This window comes from Diceros bicornis, chromosome 16 (assembly GCF_020826845.1).
Source record: "Diceros bicornis minor isolate mBicDic1 chromosome 16, mDicBic1.mat.cur, whole genome shotgun sequence".
NCBI lineage: Eukaryota > Metazoa > Chordata > Mammalia > Perissodactyla > Rhinocerotidae > Diceros > Diceros bicornis.
In genome coordinates this window covers 21,618,584-21,645,285 of record NC_080755.1, presented here as the reverse complement: position 1 = coordinate 21,645,285, position 26,702 = coordinate 21,618,584, and the positions used below count along the sequence as shown (strand labels likewise).

Here is a 26,702-nt window from a genome sequence, read left to right as displayed (position 1 = left end):
TGGGGAGACTCTCTCTCCCTGGGTTTGCTAGGGAGAGCGTTCCTTGATTACCTGCTTGCCTCTCCAGCTATTTAATGCTGGCTTGAGCAAATGCATGAAATCTTGAAATCACAGCATCCCACGCCCCTTAAAATCTCATTCTGCAAATGTGCTGTCTGAGCTAGATACCCATTTAACAATTTAGATAATTTCATATTTCAGAACACCATTTAAGTGGCAGCTGCTTGCGTCCTGCTCCCACTGAAAGCCATTGGAGTCTGTTCTCCAAATAAATGATTGCAGAACTTCTCTGCAGTGTTTTATTAAGGATATGACTGTTTGTCCCTCTTCCCTTAATTTCCCCCTGCCCCCCAATTATACTGATTTGTTCATTGTTGCTTTATTTTCTGCTTATGCACATGTGTATGTATGCATACACACACACTGTTGTACTTGCCAGTACACTAGGAGTCCAGAACTTTGGTTCCATTTTTGACGGGGAACCACAAAATTCTCTCTCTCTAGCCTTTTGTTTTGAACACCTTTGGTAAGTGTCCCCCATGTAGCTAACATCTTTTGTGCTCTCTGGATGAATTCCCACCCTTCCTAGTTATAGAAAAATTTGCTGGCAGACAGCCCCCAACATACCTATCACTTGCTTAAGTTCGAAAGTCTATTAGTTATTTCTAATAACCTTTTAATATTATAGAAGAAGTATATATACACTGTAGAAAATCTGAAAATATAGATAAGCAAAAAAGAAGTTTAAACAGCATATTCCCACCACTCAGAGATTGCCAATGTTAAAACCTTCGTGCATAGCCTTCTGGATCTTTTTCTATGCTTATTTCAGACAATAATCTCTATCTTTTCATTTTAATAAAATTGTATTTCCTCTAATACCACAACCATATACAAATTTCCCTGGTTGACCCTAAAATATCCTTTAAGGTTGGTTTTTCCAAGGTGGTATCTGATCTAAGACCACATATTTTGGGGTCCAGTTATGTCTCTTCCTTTTATTATCAGGCATAGTCCCTTTTCATATGATGTTGACTTGCTGAAGAGACTGGGCAGCTGCCCTACAGAACATCCCACCATCTGGATTTGCCTGGTTGCCTTGTCATATGTAGTTTAGCTCATTACCCTATCCTCTAATTTCGTGTAAACTGCAAGATATATCTAAAGGCTTGATGGGTTTAGGTTAAACATTCTGGCAAGAATACATGTACAGTGATGTGTCCAGTGTGACATTAGCAAACATATATGGTTGAACTACCATTAGTGATGCTGGGACTGACCATTTGACCAAGGTGAGTTATGTGTTCCTTAGGTTGCAACAAAAATGATCCCTGTGAAGCTCAGAGTTTCTCAACCTCACACTATTAACATTTTGAGCCAAATAATTCTTTGTAGGGGGCTGTCCTGTGCATTGTAGGATGTTGAGCAGTATCCCTGGCCTCTACCCACCAGATGCCCATAGCAGTTATACAGCCAAGTTACACAACCAAGAATGTTTCCAGACATTGCTCAATGTCCTCTAGGGTCAAAATCACCCCCAGTTGAGAACCAGTAGTCTAGCTTAAGGAAAAGAGGAAGGAAGTATTTATGGGAAGGATACTAATTTATCTCACAGAATTAGTGGGAATGTTCTCTCAAGGGTGGAAACACTGGGGTAGCTCAGTCGTGGGAGTTTGTGGGCTTCTAGAGCACTGCCATTAACACAGCTCTGCTCCAACAATGCCCAGGGTCTTTTTCCCCTTCTTTGCTTCTACAGAGAGACCATCTGATTGGCTCAGTTTGGCTCCAGTGCTTACTCTTTAGCCAATCAGCTGTGGCAACACAGACATGGCTTCTAGGTACTCACTCCTGAGGGCCGAACTTTCTCAGAGAAGACAGCAGTAAGCTGGGTAGGCCTCCAAGAAGTTTCTTCTTCTGCAGTATCTAAGAGAGTGCCCAATTAGGACATCTGCCCCAGACCCTGGTCTCAGCTGCCACCACCTAGACTCTCTGTCCCTGGTGCAGAGACTGTTACTCCTAGAACTCCTGCCCAGGCCCATTTCTCACCTTCTCCCAAGGCTACTCCCTCAGCAGCAGGACTAGCTGCAGCAACCAAGGAGGAGGACCAGGAGGCGGGCAGAGCAGCCAGCCCCAGCCCCATCTCAGGTAGCATCCTAGCCCCTGCCCTCGCCATGCCCTACACATCAGGCCTAACTCCTGCAGCATAGTGTCCAGGGTGTGGCTTCAAAATGGAGACGGATCTGCCTGCAGTTCTGCCATTAGCAACCTGTCATTATCACTTGTATATACTTTAGCCTTTCTCTAGGAGATTCGGAGGTTGGGGGATGGAGACAGTGGCCAAATAGAAAAAGGACACTATGCCGCTGCTTCCGTTTCCTTTAATAGCCATCAGGATAAATCTTAGGGTAGATAACCTTGCCCCAGAAAAACAAAAATAGTTGGGAGAAGTGGGAAGTCGGTGCCGCTGGGCCGGGAGGAGGCCTCCTGGAGGGAAGTAGCAAGTGGTGGCAGCGGAAAAGCAGCAAGTGGGCCAGTCCTTCTGGGCTTTGAAGAAAAGAACAAGGTTAGGGGTGGGAGGAGGGATGACTAGGCGGAGCACAGAGGAGTGTTAGGGCAGTGAAGTTATAACGGTGGATCCATGTCGTGATACATTTGTCCAGACACAGAATGTACAGCAGCAAAAGTGAACCCTAATGTAAGCTATGGACTTTGGGTGATTATGATGTCAATGTAGGTTCATCAGTTGTAACAAATGGGCCACTCTGGTGGGGGCTGTTGATAATGGGAGAGGCTGTGTATGCGTGGGGGTAGTGGGCATATGCGAAATCTCTGTACCTTCCTCTCAATTTTGCTGTGAACCTAAAACGGCTCTAAAAAAAACTGTCCTTTTAAAGGAAAAAAAAAAAAAAAGAAAGAGTGCCAGCCCACAGAAGTATTGCAGAGCCGGGGAAATTAAGAACTTTAGGTGCCCCAAACCTCAAACACTGAAAAAACTATAGCGGCCCACCTCCCCCTCAAAAAAAAAAAAAAAAAATCTTTATAACTAAAGGAAAGTAAGTCCTGCAGAGATCTGTTTTTTTCTTATGATGACTACTACTTGGATGCTATTTTTGAAATGTGAAATATAAAATCCTTTCACTTCCTATCATTTTCTTGATACCCAGCTTTGTGGGTCCCCTGATATATACATACCCTGCCTGTTGGGGAACCGAGCACTGCAGGGTCTCAGAGCAGTGGGTGGGAGAAGAGCTCTAGGGCTCCTGGGAGGAATTGGATGCATTCCCCATAGAAAACCTGTTTGTGCCACAGTGCCTCACATGGCATCGGGACATACACAGATTTTAAAATGAGTGAGTGGTTGAGTTGCCTTTTAAGGGTAAGGACCTGTCAACTACTCTTTAAACTTCAGGTACATTAGGAGTTAAATAAACCTTTGAGCTCTTTTTGCAGAACCAGTAACTGGGTGTCATAAACTGAATAATGGCCCCCGAAGGTGTCTACATCCTAATCCCCAAAACCTGTGAATAGGTTACTTTACACGGCAAAGCGACTTGGCAGATGTGATTAAATTAAGGGTCTTGAGATGGGGAGAGTATCCTGGGTAATCCAGGTGGGCCCAATGGAATCACAAGGGGCCTTATGAGTGAAAGAGGGAGGCAGGAGGGTCAGAGTCAGAGAAGGAGATGTGATGCAGGCGCGATGGGATTGCTGGCCACGAGCCAAGGAACGTGGCAGCCTCTGGAAGCTGGAAACGACAAGGAAACCGATGCTCCCCTAGACCCTCCAGGAGGAAGGCAGCCCTGCCGACACCTTGACGTTAGCTCTGTGAGACCCATTTAGACTCCTGACCTCCAGAACCATAAGAGAATAAATTTGTGTTGTTTTAAAAGCCATCAAATTTGTGGTAACTTCTTACAGCAGCAATAGGAAAGTAATACACTGTGTATATCACTTTCCTCCCCCTAGGGAAAATGTTTTCTCAATTCCAAATATATAATCAAGAAATAAGCCTTTGAAACATGGCCAGTTTGCATTTTGGAGTCCACCTATATTTACCTTCTTGTTGCATGTACCTGTCTCCAGGGTCTTAGGGAAGCCCAATTGATTCATCTATAGAATGAGATCTTGATCTTTCTGCCTTGCAAAACCATTATAAGTTTCCAAAAGAATTTTATTTTAAAAATATGTACTCTAGGGGGCCGGCCTGTTGGTGTAGCGGTTAAGTGCTTGCGCTCCGCTGCTGGCGGCCCGGGTTCGGATCCTGGGCGCACACCGATGCACCGCTTGTCAGGCCATGCTGTGGCAGCATCCCATATAAAAGGGAGGAAGATGGGCACAGATGTTAGCCCAGGGCCAGTCTTCCTCAGCAAAAAGAGGAGCACTGGCATGGATGTTAGCTCAGGGCTGATCTTCCTCACAAAAAAAATAAATAAAACTATGTACTCTAGGATTCTAAAATTATTTAAACATGATATTAGGTCTGTGAATAACCTATTTCCCTTTACCTGGATATGAGGCTAGCAAGAACTATGGGTGATGCTTTCTTAATGAGAGAAGATACAGTTGGCAGAGGAACAGAGAAGAGTGACAGCATCTAGTACATTCTGGAGTTGCTTTGCTGAAAGTAAATGTGGTTGCTTTGGATTCATTTCCTTCAAAAGAACTAGGGCCGAACCTGCTGCTGCCCTATAAACTCCTGCCCATTTCCACCTCGTACCTTGCGAATAAGAGACTGAGTCATTTAGAGTTGGTAAAAGCCTTTGTAAAAGGAATGGTGGGCATTGTTAGGTAAGAACAGAGCCTTAAGGAAAGAAGATTTCCAAAGATTCAGAGACCGCAAGGAAATGAGCACAAGGCCAGAAAATCTAAAAGGAAACATGATAAATTCTAAAACATGGGATTTAGGTAATAAAATTAAATGATCCTGATTGAGGAAGGAAAGGAGGATGTGGTTTCTAAAGAAAGCAGCCATGGGGACTGAGTCTGTCTGCAGGGAGTTCTCTGATGAGCCGAGACTAGAAGCATGCGTTAGGAAGTCGAGAAAGACAAATATAAAGGGGCCTGCCAAGAAAACGAATGGCCAGTGTGAGCTTAACCGTGCAGAAAATGGTAACAACAACAAGAAGGACCTTTTTGGTTCCCAGGCTGGCTGATGCTTGGAGGCAAGCCAGCGTAGGGAGCCAATGGCCAGGCGAAGCCCGTGTGCTCAGCTGTTCTGTAGCATCCACTCCCCCCTGCACGGACGGCGGCTCTACCCTGGAGACCAGACAGAACAGCGTGGTAAAGGGAGAAATGGAGCCCAGATAGTCAAGAGAGAGTAAAAGAACACCTGGTGGTTTGAGGTAGTTCAAGGCTAGGCCGATGAGATTACATCCCAGGGTGCAGGATGACCTTTGGGGGAGCCCCTTTTAAACCTTCACTTTAATAACCACTAGCAGGATGCTTGAGAAATCACTGAGCAGGGCCAAAAGTCTCAGAAGGGCCAGTGTTTCCCTAATTTTCCAAGAGCAGATAACGATGAATGTGAACATTACATAGGGAAGTGCTCTGTCAGTCCGTGGCCAGATTTCAGAGCGGATTAGTACACATGTGGTTTGTGAACTCAGAGGAAAAAAGAAGGTGTGAGGATTCAGAGTCAGCATAGGGGGACTTGTTACCCCAAGTCCTGTTATTCCCTCTGGGTTATGATAGACAAATGGTAGCTCAGGGCATTGTCATGGGCATAGACTCATAGACCCTCAGGACTGGAAGCAACTTGAATGTAATTCATTCCACTCATTTTACAGATAAGGAGACTGGAGCCCTGAACAGTTAGAGGAGAGTCTCTGGGCACTATGGAGACTCAGGCCCCTCCCACATCTCCAGCCTTCCCTGAGGAGTCCCACTCAAACGCACAGTATTTCAACAAGACCTCTAGCAAATGCCACAATTATGGGCTGGATGATCTTAGAATTATGGGCTTTATAACTGTTTGAACAGCCAAAATCCAGAGTCTTAATTTATTACCTGAGCATTAACCTGAACAAAGGCTTCTATATAGCCCTGTCCTCTCAGTACTTTAAGAAATGATTCACATATACAAAGAGAACACCCAGTTCAAAATGACAAAAATAGGAGAGGGAGACTTAGAGCACTGGATGAAAGAATTCAAAATTTCTCAGTACCTTGGGACAAATTCAGAACGTACAGTATACAATTTGGAGGATTTAAAGATTTTCACAAACACTGAATGAGGAAGACCTAGTTCAATAGCAGCTCTTGGGAAAAAGGTGGAGGGATTTCATCATAAGCCAAATGTGAACTAATAGAGTAGTGGGACTGCCAAGAAGGCTAATACAGGCTTATGCTGTGGGATAGGCAGACTGATGGTCCCCCAAAGATGTCTATGTCCTAAGTCCTGGAAGCTATGAATATCTCAACTTACATGGCAAAAGGGACTTTGCAGATGTGATTAAATCAAGGATCTTGAGATGGGGAGATTATCATGGATAATGCAGGTGGGCCCAGTGTACTCACAGAGGTCCTTACAAGTAGAAGGAGGCAGGAGGCTCAGAGTAGGAGAAGGAAATGTGACAGCAGAAGTAGAGGTAGGAGTGATGCTGGACCATAAGCCAAGGAATGCAGACAGCCTCTGGAAGCTGGAAAAGACAAGGAAATGGATTTTGCTGTAGAGCTTCCAGAAGAAACACAGCCTTAATGACCCATTTTAGAGTTCTGACTTCCAGAACTGTAAGAGAATAAATTTGTGGTAGCTGTTACAGCAGCAACAGGAAACTAACACAGGTTGCATTAATAGTGGTTAGAGGGTCCAGCCAAGAAGAGGTTGTACAGTGCACTCATTAGATCACATCTGAAATGTTAGGTTCAGTTTCGGTTTGGGTTTTAGGAAGCATGTTAACAAAGTCAAGAACATACCAGATGTTGAAGAACTTCAAAGTCGTAACACATGAAAAGGAGCTGAAAGGATTGGGTATTTTCAGCCTGAATGATATTAACACGTTACAGTTGTCTTCAAATGTTTGAAGGGTTAACGTGTCAAAAAATGATGAAGATCACTGTAACCCCAGAGGGCAGAATTAGAACTAATAAGTTGGAGTTACAGGGAAATTCAGGTCATTCTATCAAAGACATTTCAACAGAGCTGCAAACAAAGTAAATGCTGTGTCTTGTTAGGTAGTAAGCTTCCCATCACTGGAAGCATTCAATCAGAGACTGAATGGTCACTATTCAGTGATGTTAGAAAGGATTCCTCCAGGGCCGGCCCCGTGGCTTAGCGGTTAAGTGCGGGCGCTCAGCTACTGGCGGCCCGGGTTCGGATCCCGGGCGCGCACTGACGCACCGCTTCTCTGGCCGTGCTGAGGCCGCGACCCACATACAGCAACTAGAAGGATGTGCAACTATAACATACAACTATCTACTGGGGCTTTGGGGGGGAAAAAAAAGGAGGAGGATTGGCAATAGATGTTATCTCAGAGCTGGTTTTCCTCAGCAAAAAGAGGAGGATTAACATGGATGTTAGCTCAGGGCTGATCTTCCTCACCAAAAAAAAAAAAAAGAAAGGATGCCTCCATAGAGTCAAGGTCGGTCAAGAAGACTGCTCTAAGCACCTTTAAGATTTGAAGACTTGTTGGCTCTAGAAACACAAAGCATATTTTCACTGGAGTCCAGATCTTTTCTTGTGCTAGAATTTGTAATTAAATCTCATGGGAAAATAAAAAAGCAGTAGCAGAAGTTCTCACTTCTGTTTCTTGTGTAACCCTCAGTGCTGTTTTTAAATCTCCTTGAGAGCTGTCAAGGAGATTTAAAAGTATTGAGGTCTGTATCTCACAGCTGGTGTACTTCAGAGACAGCAAGTCCCCGTTAGTGGGGAGCCCAGGTCGACTGCGAGGAACCTGCAGTCTCCCCACTCTTACCCTCAGGCTGGGCTAGGGGACCTCGGGTCTGCCCTGCCTTAAGAATGGCAACACCTCAGCTTAGTTCTCAACTCCTCCAAGCAAACAGTGTCTCCTTTGGGTCAGGAGGCTGAGCAGGTAGCAATATGTGAAATGAAGATGATCAGAGCAATGGGATGCTCTCCTGTAGGGAAGCAAGACTCCTGTAGTGGTGGAGTTGCCAGGAGAGGACAGAAAAAAGCAGCAGCCCATTCTGCTGATGAGTATCGACAATAGCTTCTTCCATCTGGCCCAAGTTTCTCAATATGGAAAGTGGATGATCCACTAGAGGCCCACTGGTACTTTCTCACCTCTCCACACTGTTTTCTCTGGAAGCATTGACTAATTCTGCTGCTGCTGTTTGATTTGCAACAAAAAGAGCAAAGTGCCAAGGAAAAACAGTTCTCCCGTGGTCATCCTCTCCCCATGCTCCATCCGTCCAGATGGCAGAGGCCTCTGACAGCACTCAGGCCCCGGGCTTACTGCACTGGCTCTCCTGCAGGCACCAGGCACCGCCTGCCAGCTCCAGCCCATGGAAGGAAGGCAGAAATGCCTGTGTCAGTTGATTAAAACGTTCTCAGTCAACGTGTCTGGACAAGTATCCACTTACCTCACACCCAGAGATGATTGTGGCCATAGCTACGTTTAGACATAATATTGACCTGCTTGATAACATTGTTCCTAAGTTGCTGCCTCCCCCTCATCCTCCTTTGTCCTCCCATTCCATGGCTTTTGTGTGTTTTAATACTGTCTGCTAGATTTCTGTTTTAATTCAATAGATTTTTTTAAGGCAAGAGAAAAAGAAACCACACCTAAAGACTGGGTGATTGCACTTTCAAAAACAGACTGGTTTCCTTCCTGCATCTCTGTCTTGCAGGAGTCGAGGCCTGAAGTTGTTTGCCTCTCTCACTTTATGATGGCAGCACCCATAGGTGTCTGAGGGTGTATCTATGTGCGTCAGCCTCTGTATCTCCACCAGCTTCCCCCAAACCATCACAGATCAACACCCAAATTTAGGTAAAAGCAGCGTGCATGCCCCCCAGGCATCCATCCACCACCTCTCCTGCCTCACTTCCACTGGCGCGCTGCCCCACGCCCTCCCACGAGAGGCTCTGGAGCTGCCACTGAAGATGATCAGGAGCCCAGGCTTCTGGTGAACAGTGCGCAGCTGTGCCGCCTCCTCCTCAGTCGATGTTTGTGCTCCATCCAAGAGAATATACAGTGGATTCTCTCCAACACAATCAAACTTTAAATACCCAAAGGCATTTTTCTATGAAAAGAGAAAAGTCTTGGGTGAATCCTTTCACATCCCAATTTTCTCATCTGCAAAATGGAAATAATAATGGTTCCCAAGTCACTGGGCAATTATGGGGATTAAAGGACTTAATTCATATAAAGCACTTAGAAGAGGCCCACCTTGCCCTTAATACCCAGAGCTCCTTTTATAATCACTGAATGAACAAATGAATGAATGAATGAGTGAATGCACATTGAGTCTGTACAAATGTGTTGTAAGTGCAAATTTTACACCCAGATTTGATTACTGAAAAAGCAGAGGTGAAAACTTCACCTCTTATATGTGGACATTTGCAGTACTTTATGTCTGTATTTTGCACTGTGGAATACCGTTTTTTTTTTCAGGACTACACTTTGTTATATGAAGAGGCAAAATATTTTCAGCTTCAGCCCATGTTGTTGGAAATGGAAAGATGGAAGCAGGACAGAGAAACTGGTCGCTTTTCAAGGCCCTGTGAGTGCCTAGTGGTGCGCGTTGCCCCAGACCTTGGAGAAAGGATCACGCTCAGCGGTGACAAATCCTTGATAGAAGAAGTGTTTCCCGAGATCGGCGACGTGATGTGTAACTCTGTCAACGCAGGCTGGAATCACGACTCGACGCATGTCATCAGGTTTCCACTGAATGGCTACTGTCACCTCAACTCAGTCCAGGTATAGCGTTGTCATATACTGTGTGGCATTGAATGTCACTCTTAATCCTGGTACTTAACCTTGCCCTCACATAGTGCCTTTCCTCCAGAGAGCTGGAGAACTCTCATGTGGTAACACTTCTGTTGGGTAGGTGAACATAGTCACCCCTCTACAGCATTCATTCAATCATTCCACAAATATTTATTGAACATCTACTGTGTGCCAGGTGCTGGTATGAGCACTGGAGATACGGAAGAGAAAAAATAGACAGTGCTATTTTCATGGAACTTACATTTTGGGAATGGAGTGGGGGGCAAACTGTAACCAGCATAAATGTGGGTCAGGTAGTGAGAAGAGGATATCTGGGATAGAGTGTCCCAGGCCTAGGGACCGGCAAGTTCTGAAGACTCCAAGGTAGGAACATGCTTAGCATATTGAGGAATATCAGGAAAGCCAGTGTGGCTTGAAGAAAGTGAAAGGGATAGGGAGTGCTAAGACACAAGGCCAGCGAGTGGCCAGGGACAGATACTGGATTGCCTCATTGAGGGTAGTAAGCACTCTGGGGTTTTTTGTTTTGGTTTCTTTTGGTTTTGGTTCATTTGCATGTGTGAGTAGAATGGAAGCCATTTGAGAATTTTGCATGAAAGAGTAACATGCTGTAACTCGTATTTGAAAATTCCAGCAGCAGGTGGAAAACAGTGGAAGCAAGGGGGCCAGTTAGAAAGCTATGGTCCAAGCAACAGTTGAGAAGTGTCTAATTCTGAATATCTTGAATGTAGAGCTAACAAGGTTTTTTGTCAATGGCTATGGATTGTAAAATAGAAGCCAAAGATGACTAAGATCTTTGACAGAGAAACTGAGTGAATGGAATTGCCATTTTCTACGATGGAGAAGTCCATGGGAGAAGGAGACTTGAGGGTGGAATTCAGAACTTTGGTTTACACCATGTGAGGTGCCATATGCCTTAGATGCTGGTGGGTGCGGTCATCATCTTAGCTAACATGTGCCAGCCTCGGGCCAAGGGCTGTAGATGCGTTGTCTTCTTATAACAACTCTTAACAGGTAAGCACTATTAATCCCCCTGAATTGCTGATGAGGAAATGGAGGCACAGCTGGGTCTTGACTCCAGGTCTACGTGACTCAAAATGATTTGAAGTCAATGGAATGAGGGTTTGGGGGTTCCCTCCCCCTTTTTTAATTGGAATGGCCCATGACTTTGTTCAATATTGACCCAACAAAACGTCTCCCAAAGCTCAGACTGGAAGTACCCACTGTACCATTCTGCCTCTTGAAGATTTTTCCACAACTATTTATAATTTTTAAAATTTATGAACAGATGTCTGAGCAGAACAGCAGGAAACTCTGACAGAAACTGAGCTCTGGGCGTTCCAGAGGAAGGCACACACTCTCAGGCAGCAGGGCAGCCGCTGAGTTGTGCGGTCCAGAGGTGCGCCCCTGTGCTGCCCCGTGCAGCATTCCTGAGCGGGGCCTCTGCTATTTATAAAAGCCTCTAGAGCCCTGAAAGCCTTTCCCTTCCCATACACCCTGCCCGGGCTCTCCCCTAGACGGAGGGAGGCAGAGCCCTTCAGAGCCAGGACAGCATTTCATCGCTTCCCTAGGGCTCCATCTCTCACACAGAAAGCCTCGGCCTCAACCCTCTGGCCACCGAATAACTCCCATAAATTCATATGCCTGACATATGTTTCCCGATCATCCGAGTCTGATCAGATGGGGAAATTTTCATCTGGATTAACATCGTTGTATGATATAGCCATGACCCCCTCGAGCTTCCTGCTTCCTACCGAGAACTAGGCACCATCCTCTAGCATTCAGAGGCTTTGGGATAGGGCACAGGAGACCTGCTACCCCACAGAGTGAGTTTAATATTCTCAAATGATCACTAACTTTAAGGAACTTTGCTATTAATATGTTGATGTTTGAGAAATAATGGTCAACAAGCATAATCTGTTTGCATTACGTTGCAATAAGCTTTGACCATATCCAGGGCAGCACTGGGTCACACTGAATAGTTATCATGTTATACATAGCAGACCCTCAGGGGAGGGAGCTTAGGGATTTCCTTATGTTAGCAATTTAGCCACCTAACAACACTGAAAGACAAATGATATCAGAGTTAGGCTCTTTATTGTTCAAAGCTTCCTCTACCTTTGTAATTCTTCTCCTAATCACGGCAAAGAATTCTCTCCAGTGCGGAGGTTTGGCCCAGCAAACTGGGGCTTTTCTTGCTGACAGGCTGCAACCCTGCCCCTGCTGGGGAGATCTCCTCATGTTCTTCGCCTTTTATGCACCTGCCACCAAAGCACATCTTGATTTTGAGCTTAGGGCTTGTTTTCTTCCTCCTGTCCTTTTGCTGCCTGGTGTGCATATGCTTTGTGAATTGATGTACAAAAATAGAGCATGCAGGGTAGAGTGTTCATTTTGTTCTCATAAGGACTTTTTTTTTAATTTGCCAGCATTTGAAGTTTTAATTTTTAGAAGGCATCTCTCTTGCTTTCCAATCTCATCTAGTTAGCTGTTTTGCAAAATAGCAGATTATATTCCATATAAAAGTAGTTGACTGAAAAAAAATAATTAAAAAAAAACAGAGTTCACTTTATATTGACTACATTTTGAAGGTTATTTAGTAACATTTCACTTCATTCCAAAAAACAAATCTGAATCAGGCATTTTTTTTTTTAAGTTTTGATTGAGTCATCTTGCCTTTAGAATGGTGAAATAATTTAATTATCTCCGGAATCCTGACAGGGAACATTTGCAAGTCTAATATTTGTTGAATTCCTAAAGTCACAGAATGCTCTAGATCAGTTTGTGTATTTTTGCCTAAGAGTTGCAGGAAATATTTCCTGCCTTTAAGAGGGTCAGACATGCAGTGACAAACCCAGGGATCTTTCTGGCATAGCTATTTGATTTCAAAATTAAAGAAAAGATTATGTGGCTTATGTTTATGTGAGAAGTTTAGAATATCTTTACTTTGGATGTTTTCTAATATATAACCATTGCATTTATTCTTGCCTCCCTTAATGCACACAAAGCAATAAATCTATTTCAAATGCCACAAACTTGAAAACCCATAGATAAACCTCAACTGTCTTCAAGAGCCCATTTGTTCTGCTATTAAAATTACATCGGTCTTCCAGCTGAAATATATTAACTCAGTATTGGGACATTTGAACAATGGCAGAGTTGAGAGTGAATCACTGGCTGACTAAATTCAGATAATGACACTGACTTACTTTCCATATCCTTTATAATTTCATTGAATATATTTTAGTGGTAAATAAGCGTTGAAATGTGCACTCTCTCTTTTTGCAGAGAAGGTAGTATTTTTCCATATTGCAAAAAACATGGGATTTGAGGCCAAACAGACCTGAGTTGGAAACCCAGTTCCATCACTTACTAGCTGTGAGCCTCAATTTTCTCATCTATGAAATGGGTGAACACCACCAATTATGCCAGGTGGTTGTAATGATTTCATGAACTTGGCATGTTTAAGCCAGCGTGTAAAAGCACATTTTAGGTACTGTATTAGAAACGTTTGCTCCCTCCCTCCTGCCCTTTAATCCAGAGTCTTTGTTTGAAACCAGAAACTCAAAGAGACTTAGAGGTTGGATAAGACTGATCAGAGCTGCACGTGATCTCAAACTTTGGGACAATTCTTTGGGCTGTTTTTGTGGCCAAAGGACCCATCTCACACCTAACTGGATGCTTGTCTTGGCCCCTCACAGGTCCTCGAGAGGTTGCAGCAAAGAGGATTTGAAATCGTGGGCTCCTGTGGGGGAGGAGTGGACTCGTCTCAGTTCAGTGAATACGTCCTGCGGCGGGAGCTGAGGCGGACGCCCCGTGTACCCTCTGTCATCCGGATAAAGCAAGAGCCTCTGGACTAAACGGACATACTCCTTATGCAAAAAGGAAAAAAAATACACAACCAATAACGCAAACAAAAAAGGGACATTTATGTGCAGTTGGGACAGCAAACCAAGTCCTGGACCTAAAATTGAATAAAAGACACATTTATATCCAGTAGAGACCACACCTGTATTCATATGGGAACAATTGGAATAGTGATATCCTCAAGGTGTAAAAAATATATAAATATATATATATGTCAAAAGGTAGGAAATGCAAAAAAAGTGAAAAAAAAGAAAACAGAAAAAAAAAGGTGGTAGCTACAGTTGGTGCTGTGATGGCCGTGAAGTGTCCTGGGCCCCCAAGGCCTCTGACCAATAAACAAGCCATGAGCAGTGAGGACGCATCTCCTTACAGTTTCCATTGCCAATAGCCATCCATTGTTTCTTTTTCCTTTGTCTTTCTTTTTCCTTTTTTTTTTTTTTAAAAAAAAAAACAAAACAAAAACAAAAAAACACCTTGAATTGAGTTTCTTTGCATATGGAGGTTTCATGTCTCTTTAGGCAGGGACTGGGCAGGACTTCAGAAAAACGCTGATGAGCACATTGCATTCGAAAGATGTTAGACATGAAATTTTAAATGTAGTTTGTACAGAAGCCACACTTTTTGGTCCACCTCACAGATGTGAACGTTACTTTGTTTTTAAACTGATCAGTTTTGCAAAGGGGCCAGAATTATTACTTGTTAGAGTTGCTCCAGTTTGAGTCTGCTGCTTTCCTACAATTTTTCAAATTTTATAATGTATTAAATACAATAAACTCTGTTTAAAAAATAAGGTCTGTGTGAAACACACATGTTGGGGTAAGGCTGTACTGAAATGAAATTTTTCTTTTTTTAAATTTTCTGTGTTGAGCCTCATAAAGAAGCCTAAAAGCTGAGGCCAGTTTTGAGGTCAGAACTCACTAAAGGGGGCTGGCCCCATGCCATAGTGGTTAAATTCAGTGTGCTCCACGTTGGCGGCCCGGGTTCACAGGTTCGGATCCTGAGCGTGGACCTACACCACTCATCAGACATGCTGTGGCGGAGACCCACATATAAAGTGGAGGAAGATTGGGACAGATGTTAGTTCAGGGCTAATCTTCCTCAACCAAAAAAGAGGAAGATTAGCAACAGATGTTAGCTCAGGGCAACTCTTCCTCACACACACAAAAAGAATGGCATTAATAAAAAAAACTCACTAAAGGATAAAGAAGTCGTCACCTGTTCTAAACATTTCTGTTCCCACTCTGCAAGTGTTGTCTCATGCTTTGTTATTCTGCATTGGCTAGCAAGAATTCTTGTGAACTTTTTGTTTACAAATTTCAGTTATCTATTGCTCCAGAGCAAATCACACCAAATCGTAGCAGCTTAAAACATTTTATTCTCTCTCATGATTCAGTGATTCTCTGGTATGGACTGGCCTTTGCTGGGCTGCTTCTGCACGAGATGTCGTCGGGAGCCTGACAGGGCTGGGACGTCCAAGATAGCTCCTCCACAGGGCTGCCAATTGACAGTGGCTGTCGGCCTCTCCGTGTGGCTTGGGCCCCTCCCAGCGTGGGAGCTGGGTTCCAAGAGGGAGGAAGCGGAAGTCCTCTGAAAGGCTAGGCCTGGAACCACTCAGTGCACTTCTGCAGCAATCTGTTGGTTCAACAGATTCAGAGCCAGCCCAGCTTCAAGGGGAGGGGAAAGAAAATCCGCCTCTTGTTGGGGAAAGTGACAAAGAATTTATAGCCAACTTGAATCTACCATAACACCTGTCCAAAAAAATCCAAAAAGTAGGGCATTGAAGCTTTGGAAGAAGTAGGGAAAATCTCTGGGCCAGAATGATCACCTTATTATCTAGAGAGGTAAGAAACCTGAGATTTCAATACCACTTTGGAATTAAGCCCTCAGCTTTTCCGAGGGATTAGTGATTCCGGAGGCTCCTCTATCAGCCCTGCCATCACCTTTCTTCCCTACTTCCTCTTCCTCGTTCCAGACACTCAAAATAAACCTGGCATGCTGATAAGATTGACAGGTAAACTATAATATGTTTCTGCTGCAGAAGGCGTTCCTGTGGTGATGGGCTATTTCCATCCTGAACTTTCTTTCTTTTTTTAAATTAAAAAATCTATGCCTGAGGACACTAGTAATGAAAATATCTCTGGCTTTTGAAACTAAAAGTAAGCTGTTAATGGCTCCTATCACCCCCTGAAACAAAGAGGCGCCCAAACACTGAGTTACTCTGATGACTGCCAGCCAGACTTCCACATGGTTTAATGTTCCCTTATTTGAGACTAATACATCACTGTCCCAGATGGAGACAGCCAGGGCTGCTCCCACCAGCTGCTTGTCCTCCACGTCTTCCTGAAAGGAGAATGAAATTGCTATATCATTTTACTAACAATCCACCCTCATTAGGCAAAATTTTCTAGAAACAGTAAAGCAAGGGCCCCACTTTGGGACCTTCTGCAGGTTGTGGTCATCAGTTCGCATTTACCCTGCACTCTCCACGTGCACTTAGCATTGTCCCAACCAAACACTGCACAGAATTACAGGCATTAGCTATCGGCATCCTCTTTGTTCTTTTCTCAATTCTCATGCCCATTTATACAAATACAGCCCAACTGCACATTCTTGCTACAAAAACTCCGATCCAGTTCAACAGAGCAAACATGTCACATGTAATTCTCACATTTTTAGGTCTTACAACATATAAATTCTTGGATACCAAATTCTTCAGGAAAGAGCTGGTCAATCAAAATATGACTGGGTCACAACCTTATTTTTTCCCTACTTTTTATTATCCAGTATACAGCTCATATTCAAACCTCACCAGTCATCCCAATTAGGATTTTTATGGCTGTGCCTATCTTCCCCCTAGAGGATCTGATCAAGGCCCATGTGCTGCGTTGATGAATGTCTCTTTAGACTCTAATTGAGAAAGGTTTCTCCATCGTTTTGTTTGTTTCTTTCTTTCTTTGGTCTTCCCTCACATTGGTTTATTTGAAGAGTCTAGGTCAATTGTTTTGTAGTTTGTTGCACAAGATGGATTTGTCTCATTGGTCCCTCGTTGGTAGGACTAGGTTAATTTTTTTTGCAAGAATACTACACAGATGATGTTATTTCCTCATTACATCACATCACAAGGGTTGTTTGGCCCATAATGGTGATGGTAATTTTTTTTATTTTTATTTTTCACTATTATAAATCCTATTGCATGTCAGTTATGATTTTTCTTTGGTGATGGGAATTTTGACCACTTGGTTGAAATGACATCCGCCAAATTTCTCCAACGTAAAAGTAACTTTCTCTCTTTATAACCAATAAGTAATCTATGGGATGAAATTGTGAGACTGTGTAAATATCCTATTCCTCAACACACTTTTGCCTGATGGTTTTAACATTCTTTGGTAATCTTTTCCTGAATCAATCATTACCTTGGTGTTTATAAAAGTGTACTTTTAAAAAAGCTACTATTGTCTGAACCATCGGTGTTTGAAATAACCTTTTTTTTTTTTTTTTTTTGAGCAAAACACATTTCTTTAGTGTAGGGCACACAAACAACAATCTCCGACCTGCTCTTTCCTAAGAAGCAGTTTAGAAAAATAGAATGAAGTAAGCCACTTCTAAATACTAGGTGTATTTCTACATAGCAATAATAATAACCATGCACTGAACGCTTGCTCTGTGCCAGGCACCGTGCTAAAAACTTTACCTGCGGGCCGACCCCGTGGCTTAGCGGTTAAGTGCGCGCACTCCGCTACTGGGGGCCCAGGTTCAGATCCTGGGCGCGCACCAACGCACCGCTTCTCCGGCCATGCTGAGGCCGCGTCCCACATACAGTAACTGGAAGGATGTGCAACTATGACATACAACTATCTACTGGGGCTTTGGGGAAAAAAAAAGGAGGAAGATTGGCAATAGATGTTAGTTCAGAGCCGGTCTTCCTCAGCAAAAAAGAGGATTAGCGTGGATGTTAGCTCAGGGCTGATCTTCCTCATAAAAAAAATAAAAAAACTTTACCTGCATTTAACTCCTTGAATCCTTAGGACCACACAAGAGGTTGTATTATCCCTGTTTCTCAGTTAAGAAACTAAGACTCCAAGACATCAAGTAAATAACATGATAAAGACTAATGTTCAGTTAAGCTTTCTAAGGAAGGCCACAAACTATTTGAGAAAAAGTAAGTTTTCATGTTGTAATAGGATGAGGAAGAATGTAGATTAATTAATAGCATTTTCTACTTAGAATGGAAATGTATTCCTGTATTTAAATATTTTCAGCATCGCTTACAACATGTTGGGCACTGGGTTTTGGCGATACTATGATAACCATAACAGGGTTTCTGCCAGGGAGCATTGGGGTCGGTAGGGACCTGCACATCAAGCGGCAGAATTGGGCTATATACATAGCTAAGTACAGTAGAGGGCTATGGGATACCTGTCATTTCATATTTACAAACCAAGGATTATAGAAATGCCAAACGATAAGGGACCACATCTAGCTGGGAACGTAAGAAAAGAACAAGGTAGGCTTTCACAATGAAGGGGCATTGAGGGAGGGCAGGGGCTCCAAGCTGGGAAAGCACAAGGCAGGTTCAGAGGGTGGGGTGGGATGCAGCTGGGTTAACTGGGGAGGAGGGAACATGGCTAGAAAAGGAAGGTGAACTTGGACTGGAGTGGGGGTGGATCTTGAGTGCCCAACTAGGGGTTGGACTTCACTCAGGAGCTGTTGGAGAATTACGGAGGGTGGGCTCTGTGCATATTCACCTAGGGGGTCTGCAGACTTGATTGGCTGTAACAGTCTGTCTTGAGGGGCAGTTAAATGGCTGTTTTTCTGGTTCATCCATTCATGACCTACAAACCAGGCTAAGAGCTGACAATCCAAAGATGTATGAGAAAATAAGACATCACCTTGGGTTTAAGGGTGACAAACCCAGATGCCTACAAGGGCCAGGTGAGTCACATAAATTAGGAGACAGACAAGCAGGAGCATGTGTGCCCACACTCAACTCCAGCAGGTTCTCCAGCAGCAGAACAAGGGTCCTCTATACCTAAACTCCTCATTTTCCTAGAAAACCTGGAAATCTAGACTTTTGTGTGACATCTCTAGATATGTAAATATTGGAACTAATTCATTTTTCAAATGTACAGACTAAACAAGACATCTGCAAAATTTGTAACTCTGAGAGTTACGAAATAATAAAACAGTTTTAGAGATTCTAGAAAAATTCCACTTGGGTGGACACACATGTGATGGCACAAGAACTAAATTGTTTGAGGACATAACTTTTATCAAAAATGAAGCGTTGGGGCTGGCCCAGTGGCGTAGTGGTTAAGTTCGCGTGCTCTGCTTCAGCGGCCTGAGGTTCGCAGGTTCAAATCCCGGGCACAGACATACACACCACTCATCAAGCCATGCTGTGGCAGCGTCCCACATAGAAAATAGAGAAATATGGGTGCAGATGTTAGCTCAGAGCTAATCTTCCTCACTAAAAAGAGGAAGATTGGCAACAGATGTTAGCTCAGGGCCAACCTTCCTCACCAAAAAACCAAAAAAAAACCAAAAACAAAGCATTGATGCACTTTTAGTCATAATATCATTTGTTCATAGATTTAAATCCTGGTGTATACCTGACAATAGTAATAATAAGCTACCCTCATTGAATGCATACTCTGTGCCAGGCCCCATGCTAAGGGCTTCACAGATATTGTTTCCTTCAATCCTTATAGAAACCCTATGAATTTGGCATTCATTATTATACCACTTTTACAAATGAGAATGTTGCTACGTCAAAAAATTTTGCCCAAGTCCCCAAGAAACTTGGAACAACACAGACACACATACATACATACACACACACACACACACACACACACACACACACCATGTTTGATTAATACCTTGGACTTTCTGGTTTCTTAATTCATGCAAAAAAATGATTTTGCTCTGTCATTGGCAATTTCAGTGTGCTTCACTATAAGAAACTAGACAAAAATGTCACTGCAGTAATTTTCTGGTTATAGAGTAGGAATTACTAAGCTCTGAGAAGACTTGTTGTCTCTGACTTTGTAACTGTCAAGCAGCTCTGCTCAATAAAAGTTTATATTGGTTCTATCAGGATTCCCCAAACTGGCTTGCTCATAAGACACACAAAAGGCACTTGTTAAAGTTATAGGTTCCAGTCCACCACCCCCTCTCCCCATAGACATCTTGAATCTCAATCTCTAAGTGAACAGCCTGGGAATCTGTATTTTAACAATGCCCACCACAGGTGACTCTTCAATCAGGCAAGTTTGGAAAATATTGGGTAATAGGCTTGTGCTCCCTCAATCTAGCCTAAGAATAGTAGATGAGAATCTTCTGGAGGTACTTTTGTGACATGCCTTTTTATGACTTCATTGATGTTTATTAAACAATGGTTGGCTTTTCCTATTCTTTTGAAGGCCAGATGGAATACTTCAAATGGAGTTAGTGGAGATGGGGAAGTGCTTAACTGAAATGTAACCCGAGGCCTTCATCCTTTCCTAATTAGGTAGAGAACTGCCTGATCTTGTGGAAATAGCCCACCAGCTACAGAATGCTTCCACCTCCTCTTAGAAAGCTCAGAGTCTTGAATGAACCTTACAGCACAGGAAATAATTACAGTAACATCTATCACCTGTAACAGTTGCTTCTACAGGTGTGCAGGAATCCACCTTTTCCCATATATTTTAATTTGTGTGAGTTTCTTTGAAATTTAAATGACTTCAGAGCTTCAGAATTTGAAGAGGTGTGTAAATCTATAACCCTAACCATTTACCACAAAACTCCTCTGCGTATGTTTTGATATATGTAAGATTCAGAGAGCTCATTCTGACTGTATTTCACAGGACTCCAAGCTCACTTTCTCTCTGTTTCTCCTACCCCCCTCACCCTCAGTGTGAGACCCAGTATTTCATCACTCCTCTCAATCAGTCCATCAGATTGTGCTTGTCAGAATAAGGAACAGACAGTACAGGTATGAAGTATACTGTTGACTAACAGGACTGAAAAAGCCAAAAAACTGAAAAAGCTGTGCAGTCCATTCAAATTCTGGAACTTGACTGGGAAAGCCTGTCCCGGAAGCTGTAGACCAAATCCTTGTCACAGAAGCATCCCATTAGTTGGAAAAGCAGCAAGACCAGTAGGGACAGTTGATTAAATCCAGTCTGAGGAGACCTTAAAGGATCATTTAAAGGTCTGCGATTTGAGCAATCTCTTTTGCTGGCCTTCCTATTAGTCAGCAGTAAAGGGCCACTGGATCGGCAAGAGAAATGGTGGGAGGTGGATTGCTTGTGGGCCCTAAAATTTAAATATTTCATCCATTGTTGGTCTTTGTTGGAAATGCATTTTATTATATAAAGTATTATTCTCCTAGAAGTCATATTCGCAAATATGTGGTTCCTTAATATACATAAATACCAGTAAATTTGAAATTCTGTTGAGTAGGTTGCATATTCATGAAAATAATTCAGTTGTCACATTTACTTTAAGCAGTGTAGATGTGTTTCTAAAACGGAAACTTGACCTGTATAATCTTTTCCCTACTGCTATTATAATTTCAAAATCAGAGTTATTTTCCCATAGTTCCTAGAGAAGGGGAGGGAACTACATACAAATGTTCATTCCAATAGCTTTCTGCCTCCATCCAGTCTGCATTACCCACCCTCCACCCCCCACGCGCAGCCCTGTCCACTCCTTGGGACTTTTCTTCCAAGCAAAGTGAGTCAAGTGATGCATAGAAATAATTTCTGCACAACCACTAAAATCCTTCATGTTAATGTCAAAAATATACAAAGGGAATGACTTACCTAAACCAAAAACTGACAAAGCAGCAGGACCGCATCTATGTGGTATTTCACAGAGCCCGCAGAAGAGACCCATGACCATGTGAGGCCACTAGGTCACTCGTTTCTCAAATTCTCACCCCAAGGTGTGAACGTCTTTTTCTTATGTGTCAATGCTCTTCTCGGCATACTCTGTATCTCCCTGGGTGATCTCATCCATTGATGGTTTTCTTGTCACCTGTGCTTCAGGTGTAACCTCTCCCAGAGCTTCAAGCAGGGTAGGAGTACTGAGGATACAGTGACAAATAAGACATGGGCCTGCCATTCAACTTTTTAGTTAAGCAGGTAAGACATAATCGGATCATTTCAATATATTGTGTCAAAAGCAATGACGGATATAGGGTCTGCAAAATGTTTCCATTTAACTCTCCAGAACTGAACTTATTTGGCCCCTAGACCTTTCCTTTCTCCTTTTAGATTTCCTATCTCAGTTCTAGATGCTTCTTTCTATCCAAGGCATCCATTTCCTGCACTCCCTACTTTGGTTGGTTACCAAGTTCTACAGAAACATTTCTACAGAAACAAGTTCTCCTAAACATTTCTCAAATTGGTATCTTCCACTCCATTTCTACTAACACTTCACAATGTCATTAACTGCTCTTATGTGCACCATTTCCACAAGATCTTAGTTTTTCTGCTGGGAATTGGGAGTGTTGACCCTAAAATGCATCCTCCACATTGCAGCCCACTCACTCCCATTAAAAGCCCAACAGTGTTTCCTCATTGCTTTAAGAATCATCTCATCTCCTTAGTGTGGCATCTAAGGCCCTCCTTGATGAACCCCTACCGCGATTCTACCTACCTCTCAACCTCATCTGTGGCCACCCCCGGCGTCGTACATAAAGCTTTTAGCTCCCCTACACGTCATATTGTCTTAAGTCTCCCTGCTTTGGGATACATTTATCCTCTCATTTGCTTAATCACCTGTCACTCATCCTTCAAGACTCCTTTCACCTATCACCACCTTTCCATGTGACCCTCAGCTGGGTGACCCTTCTCTATGGCCCTAAACCACCCTATTCGTACTTTTATTTCACTTACCATATAATATTGAAATACCTTATTACATGTCTTCATCTATTGGTCAAACTTAAGATATTCAATGAGAGAAATCTGACTTATTTATGTCACACCTAGTAGGTGCTCACAAAATGTTTGTGGATGACAGATGAAATAAACAAATGAAGTCCATCATTCCTAAAAGACGAAAGAGTGTGGATTCCCCGTTACTAACTCCATAACTTGGAGAGCTTCTTAGTACTCATACGCACTAGATTAAATGAAAATGTATGTAAAGTAACTGGCATACAATAGGGAACCAATTATTAGTAATCTTAAATCCCTCGAGCACTATGAGTTTTTTAATGTTTACTTCGGATTTTGCCCAATAGAAAGTCATGGGAGACTTCCACATTTGACCAATAGGGAATAACAGATTTACTCTCCCACTGAAACAACTAAAGAACTAGAAAAAATATATGAAACAATGGTTTTAAAGACATTGGATATCAGGCAACAGAAGACAGTGATCTCTGAGAAGTGGATAACAAACAAGGTGAGCCCTATAGTTGTCCCAGCTAACTGCCTTCAGAAAGTTTCCAGGCGTGGTTCAGGGAAGAGTAAGCCAGGCAAAGGCTAGTGGTCTCCTTGAGTTGAAGAGACAGAGCCAGCAGTCTAGGGACGCCAAGGCATCTGGATTTCACAGGGCAGAGTAATAGAAAGGCGAGAGCTATACACAGAAAGAGAAGACCAAAGAACTGAAGAGGGTCTCCTTGGAGTCTTCAGCTGAGTTCTGATCTGCACATGTGTCTGACGAAACTACCCAAGGCTAGGCAAAGAACTATGTAGAAGGATTATAAAAAACAATCCCCATAGCTCACACAGGGCCAGCAATAGTTCCTATTCCCACCAGCCAGAGTGGAAAACTTCATAATTATGGGGCATTGGCTAGAATACTTAGAATGCCTCAGTGGTAGGGAAAAATTAGCCCTAGACTAAACATAGCTCTGATCTCACCTAACAAAGTTTAAAAGCAAATCCCAAAAGGATCAAACTATTTCTAAGTAACTCAACCTCATGCTAAAACAAAGTTCAAGAATATTTATAGGAATATAAATATATCCAGCACTCAACAAGGTAAAATTCACAATATCTGGCACCCAATAAAATATTACCAGGCATGCAAAGAAGCAGGAAAATACAACTCATAGTAAAAAGAAAAATCAATCAATCTAAACCAACCTAGAGATGATAGAGATGATAGAAGTTGACAAAGACATTAAAACAGTTACTAAACTATATTCCATATGCTCAAGGAGCTAAAGTAAATACTGAACATGTTAGGTAGTGACATGGAAAATATAAAAAAGAACAAAATCAAATTTCTAGAAATGAATATTACAGTGTCTGAAAAAACACACCTGATAGGATTAACAGCAGATCACACATTAGAGAAGAAAAAAATTAGTAAACTTGAAGAAATAGCAACAGAAACTATGTAAAATGAAACACAGATATTCTAAAAGGCTGAAACAAAATGAACAGATCATCACGGAGCTGTGGGACAACTTCGAGCAGCCTAATATATATGTAATTTGAGTCTCTTTCAAGGAGTGGGGTGGGGGGAGGAACAGAAAAATTATTTGAAGAAATAATGGTTGAATATTTTCCAAATTTGAGGATGACTCACGGATCCAAGAAGCTCAATGAACTCTGAGCAAAAGAAATATGAAGAAAAACACACCAAAGCACATAATAATCAAATTGCTTGAAACCAGTGATAAAGAAAAGAACTTAAAAGCAGCCAAGGGGGCAGAGGTAAGATACACAATGAACAGAGAAAGAAAGATAAGGATGATAGCAGATTTCTTTTCAGAAAAAATGCTAACTAAAAGATATTGGAGCAACAACTTTAAAGTACTGAACGAGAAAAACTGTTGACCTAGATTTCTATACCCATTAAAAACTTCTTTCAAAAACAATGGCAAACTAACTTTTCCAGACATACAGAGGCTAGAAGAATTCATCAGCAGCAGATCTCTCTACAAAAATCTTGAAGGAAGTCCTTCAGGCAGAAGGAAAATGATACCAGATGTAAACCTGCATCTATACAAAGAATGAAAGGCACTAGAAATGATAACTACACAGATAAACATAAAAGGCTTTATTCTTTATTGTTTAAATATTTTTAAAAGATAATTTACTGTTTAAAGCAAAAGTAACACTGCATTGTGGATTTATAGCATACGTAGAAGTAAAATATATGACAACAATAGCACAAGAAAGGGAGAAACGAAAGTATAAGGTTCTCATACTATATGTTAAGTGATATAATATTACTTGAAGGCAGACTGTAATATGTTAAAGATGATGCTATAAACACTAAAGCAGCCACTAAAATAATGCAACAAAGAATTATAGCTGATAAGCCAACAGGGATAAAATGAAATCATAAAATATACTCGTTTTATCCAAAAGAAGGCAGAAAAAGAATAAAAGCAAACAAAGTATGATGGAATAAGTAAAAAATAGCACCTAATTAGAATTAAACCATGCCATATCAATAATAACATTAAATGTAAATGGGCTAATACCTCAATTAAGAGACAAAGATTGTCAGCTTAGATGAAAATATAACACCCATTTATATGCTGCCTACAAGAAACCCGCTTTCAATAAAAAAATGGATTAAAAATAAAAGGATGGAAAAAGAGATACCACATTAACACCGATCAAAAGAAAGCTGGAGTTGCTATATTAATATCAGGCTGATTTCAGAGCAGAGAATATTACCAAGATAAAAAGGTCATTTCATAATTATAAAGAGGTCAAGAGGACATACACTTCACCATTTTTTTTTGCACATTTATTATGAGCATTAGAATAGAATACAGGAAATAAAAATTGATAGAATTGCAAGGAGATATAGGCAAATAACAATTATTGTCAAAGATTTCAATACAGCTCTCTCAGGAATTGATAGAAAAAGTAGACAGAAAATTAGTCAGGATGTAGATGACTTGAACAACTCTAACAACTTAAAAAATAAATGAGTTAAGTCATACAAAGGATGTTCTCTAACCACAATGGAATGAAATTGGAAATTAATGACAAAAAGATCTCTGGAAAATCCCAAAATATTTGAAAACTAAATAATACATTTCTAAACAACTCATGGGTCAAAGAAGAAATCAAAAGGGCAATTAGAAAGTATTTTAAACTGAATGAAAAGGAAAATACAACATATCAAAATGTGTGGGATTCTGCTAAAGCAGTACTTAGGGGAAAATTATAGCACTAAGCATCTATATGAGAAAAGAGGAAAAGTTTCTAACCAATGACTCCAGCTTCTACCTTAAGAAACTAGAAAAAGAAGAGCAAATGTAATCCAAAGTAAGCAGAAGAACAAAAATAATAAAGATCAGAACAGAAATCAATAAGAGAAAAACAAAAATTAATAGAGAAAAGCAACGAAATCAAAAGCTGGTTCTTTGAGAAAATCAGTAACATAGATAAACCTAGCCAGACTGATCTGGGAAAAAAAGTGAGAAGACAAAAACAGTCAAAACTAGGGATGAGCCAAAGAGTAAATCAATGAAGGAGCCCAGATTCTAAGTCAGGCCTGGCCAACTATCGTGCCCATGACCCATGGACTCCTGGGGGTTTAGAGAGGCACACGAGATTGACAAACAGGTTGGGCACAGCTTGTATAAAATTTTCCTGAAGCCATAGAAGTGTCCCTAACAAGTTTAGTAACCTTCCAAATTATACATTTGCAACCTAAACACTTTCCAGCAACACTTTCGTGTAAGAAATTTTACATTTTGTTACCCTCTAAATGAATTTGTAATGAATTAAAAAAAGAAACATTCATTTTCTATTTGGCAAAGTATCTGACCTTCAACATTAAAATAATTTTTAAGAATAAATTCTTAAATTCTGTACTTCTTTCATACTAAGAGTATTTGCCAGAAAAAACAAAATTATGGCTTGTATTTCAAAGATGCTTTATGCCTGGCAACATGCTGGAATCCTGGCTATATTAGAGTTTTAGGAAGGGCTGCCTCCTCTTATAAGCACTGGGAAGTAA

General features: G+C 41.8%; 1 protein-coding gene across 4 annotated transcripts in view; it reads left to right on the top strand.

Moving 5' to 3' along the window:
• Window positions 1-16,863, top strand: part of KCTD1 (potassium channel tetramerization domain containing 1) — a 188,174-nt gene extending 171,311 nt beyond the window's left edge. For 3 of the 4 annotated variants that reach the window (XM_058556923.1, XM_058556924.1, XM_058556925.1), the window contains exons 4-5: window positions 9,573-9,878; window positions 13,604-16,860. In XM_058556923.1, the coding sequence (XP_058412906.1) occupies window positions 9,573-9,878; window positions 13,604-13,762 (465 nt within the window). In that variant the 3' untranslated portion in view covers window positions 13,763-16,860. Of the gene's footprint in view, window positions 1-9,572; window positions 9,879-13,603 lie in introns of all 4 variants that reach the window. The other variant, XM_058556922.1, reaches the window with a different exon arrangement.
• The last annotated feature ends 9,839 nt before the right edge of the window (window positions 16,864-26,702 follow it).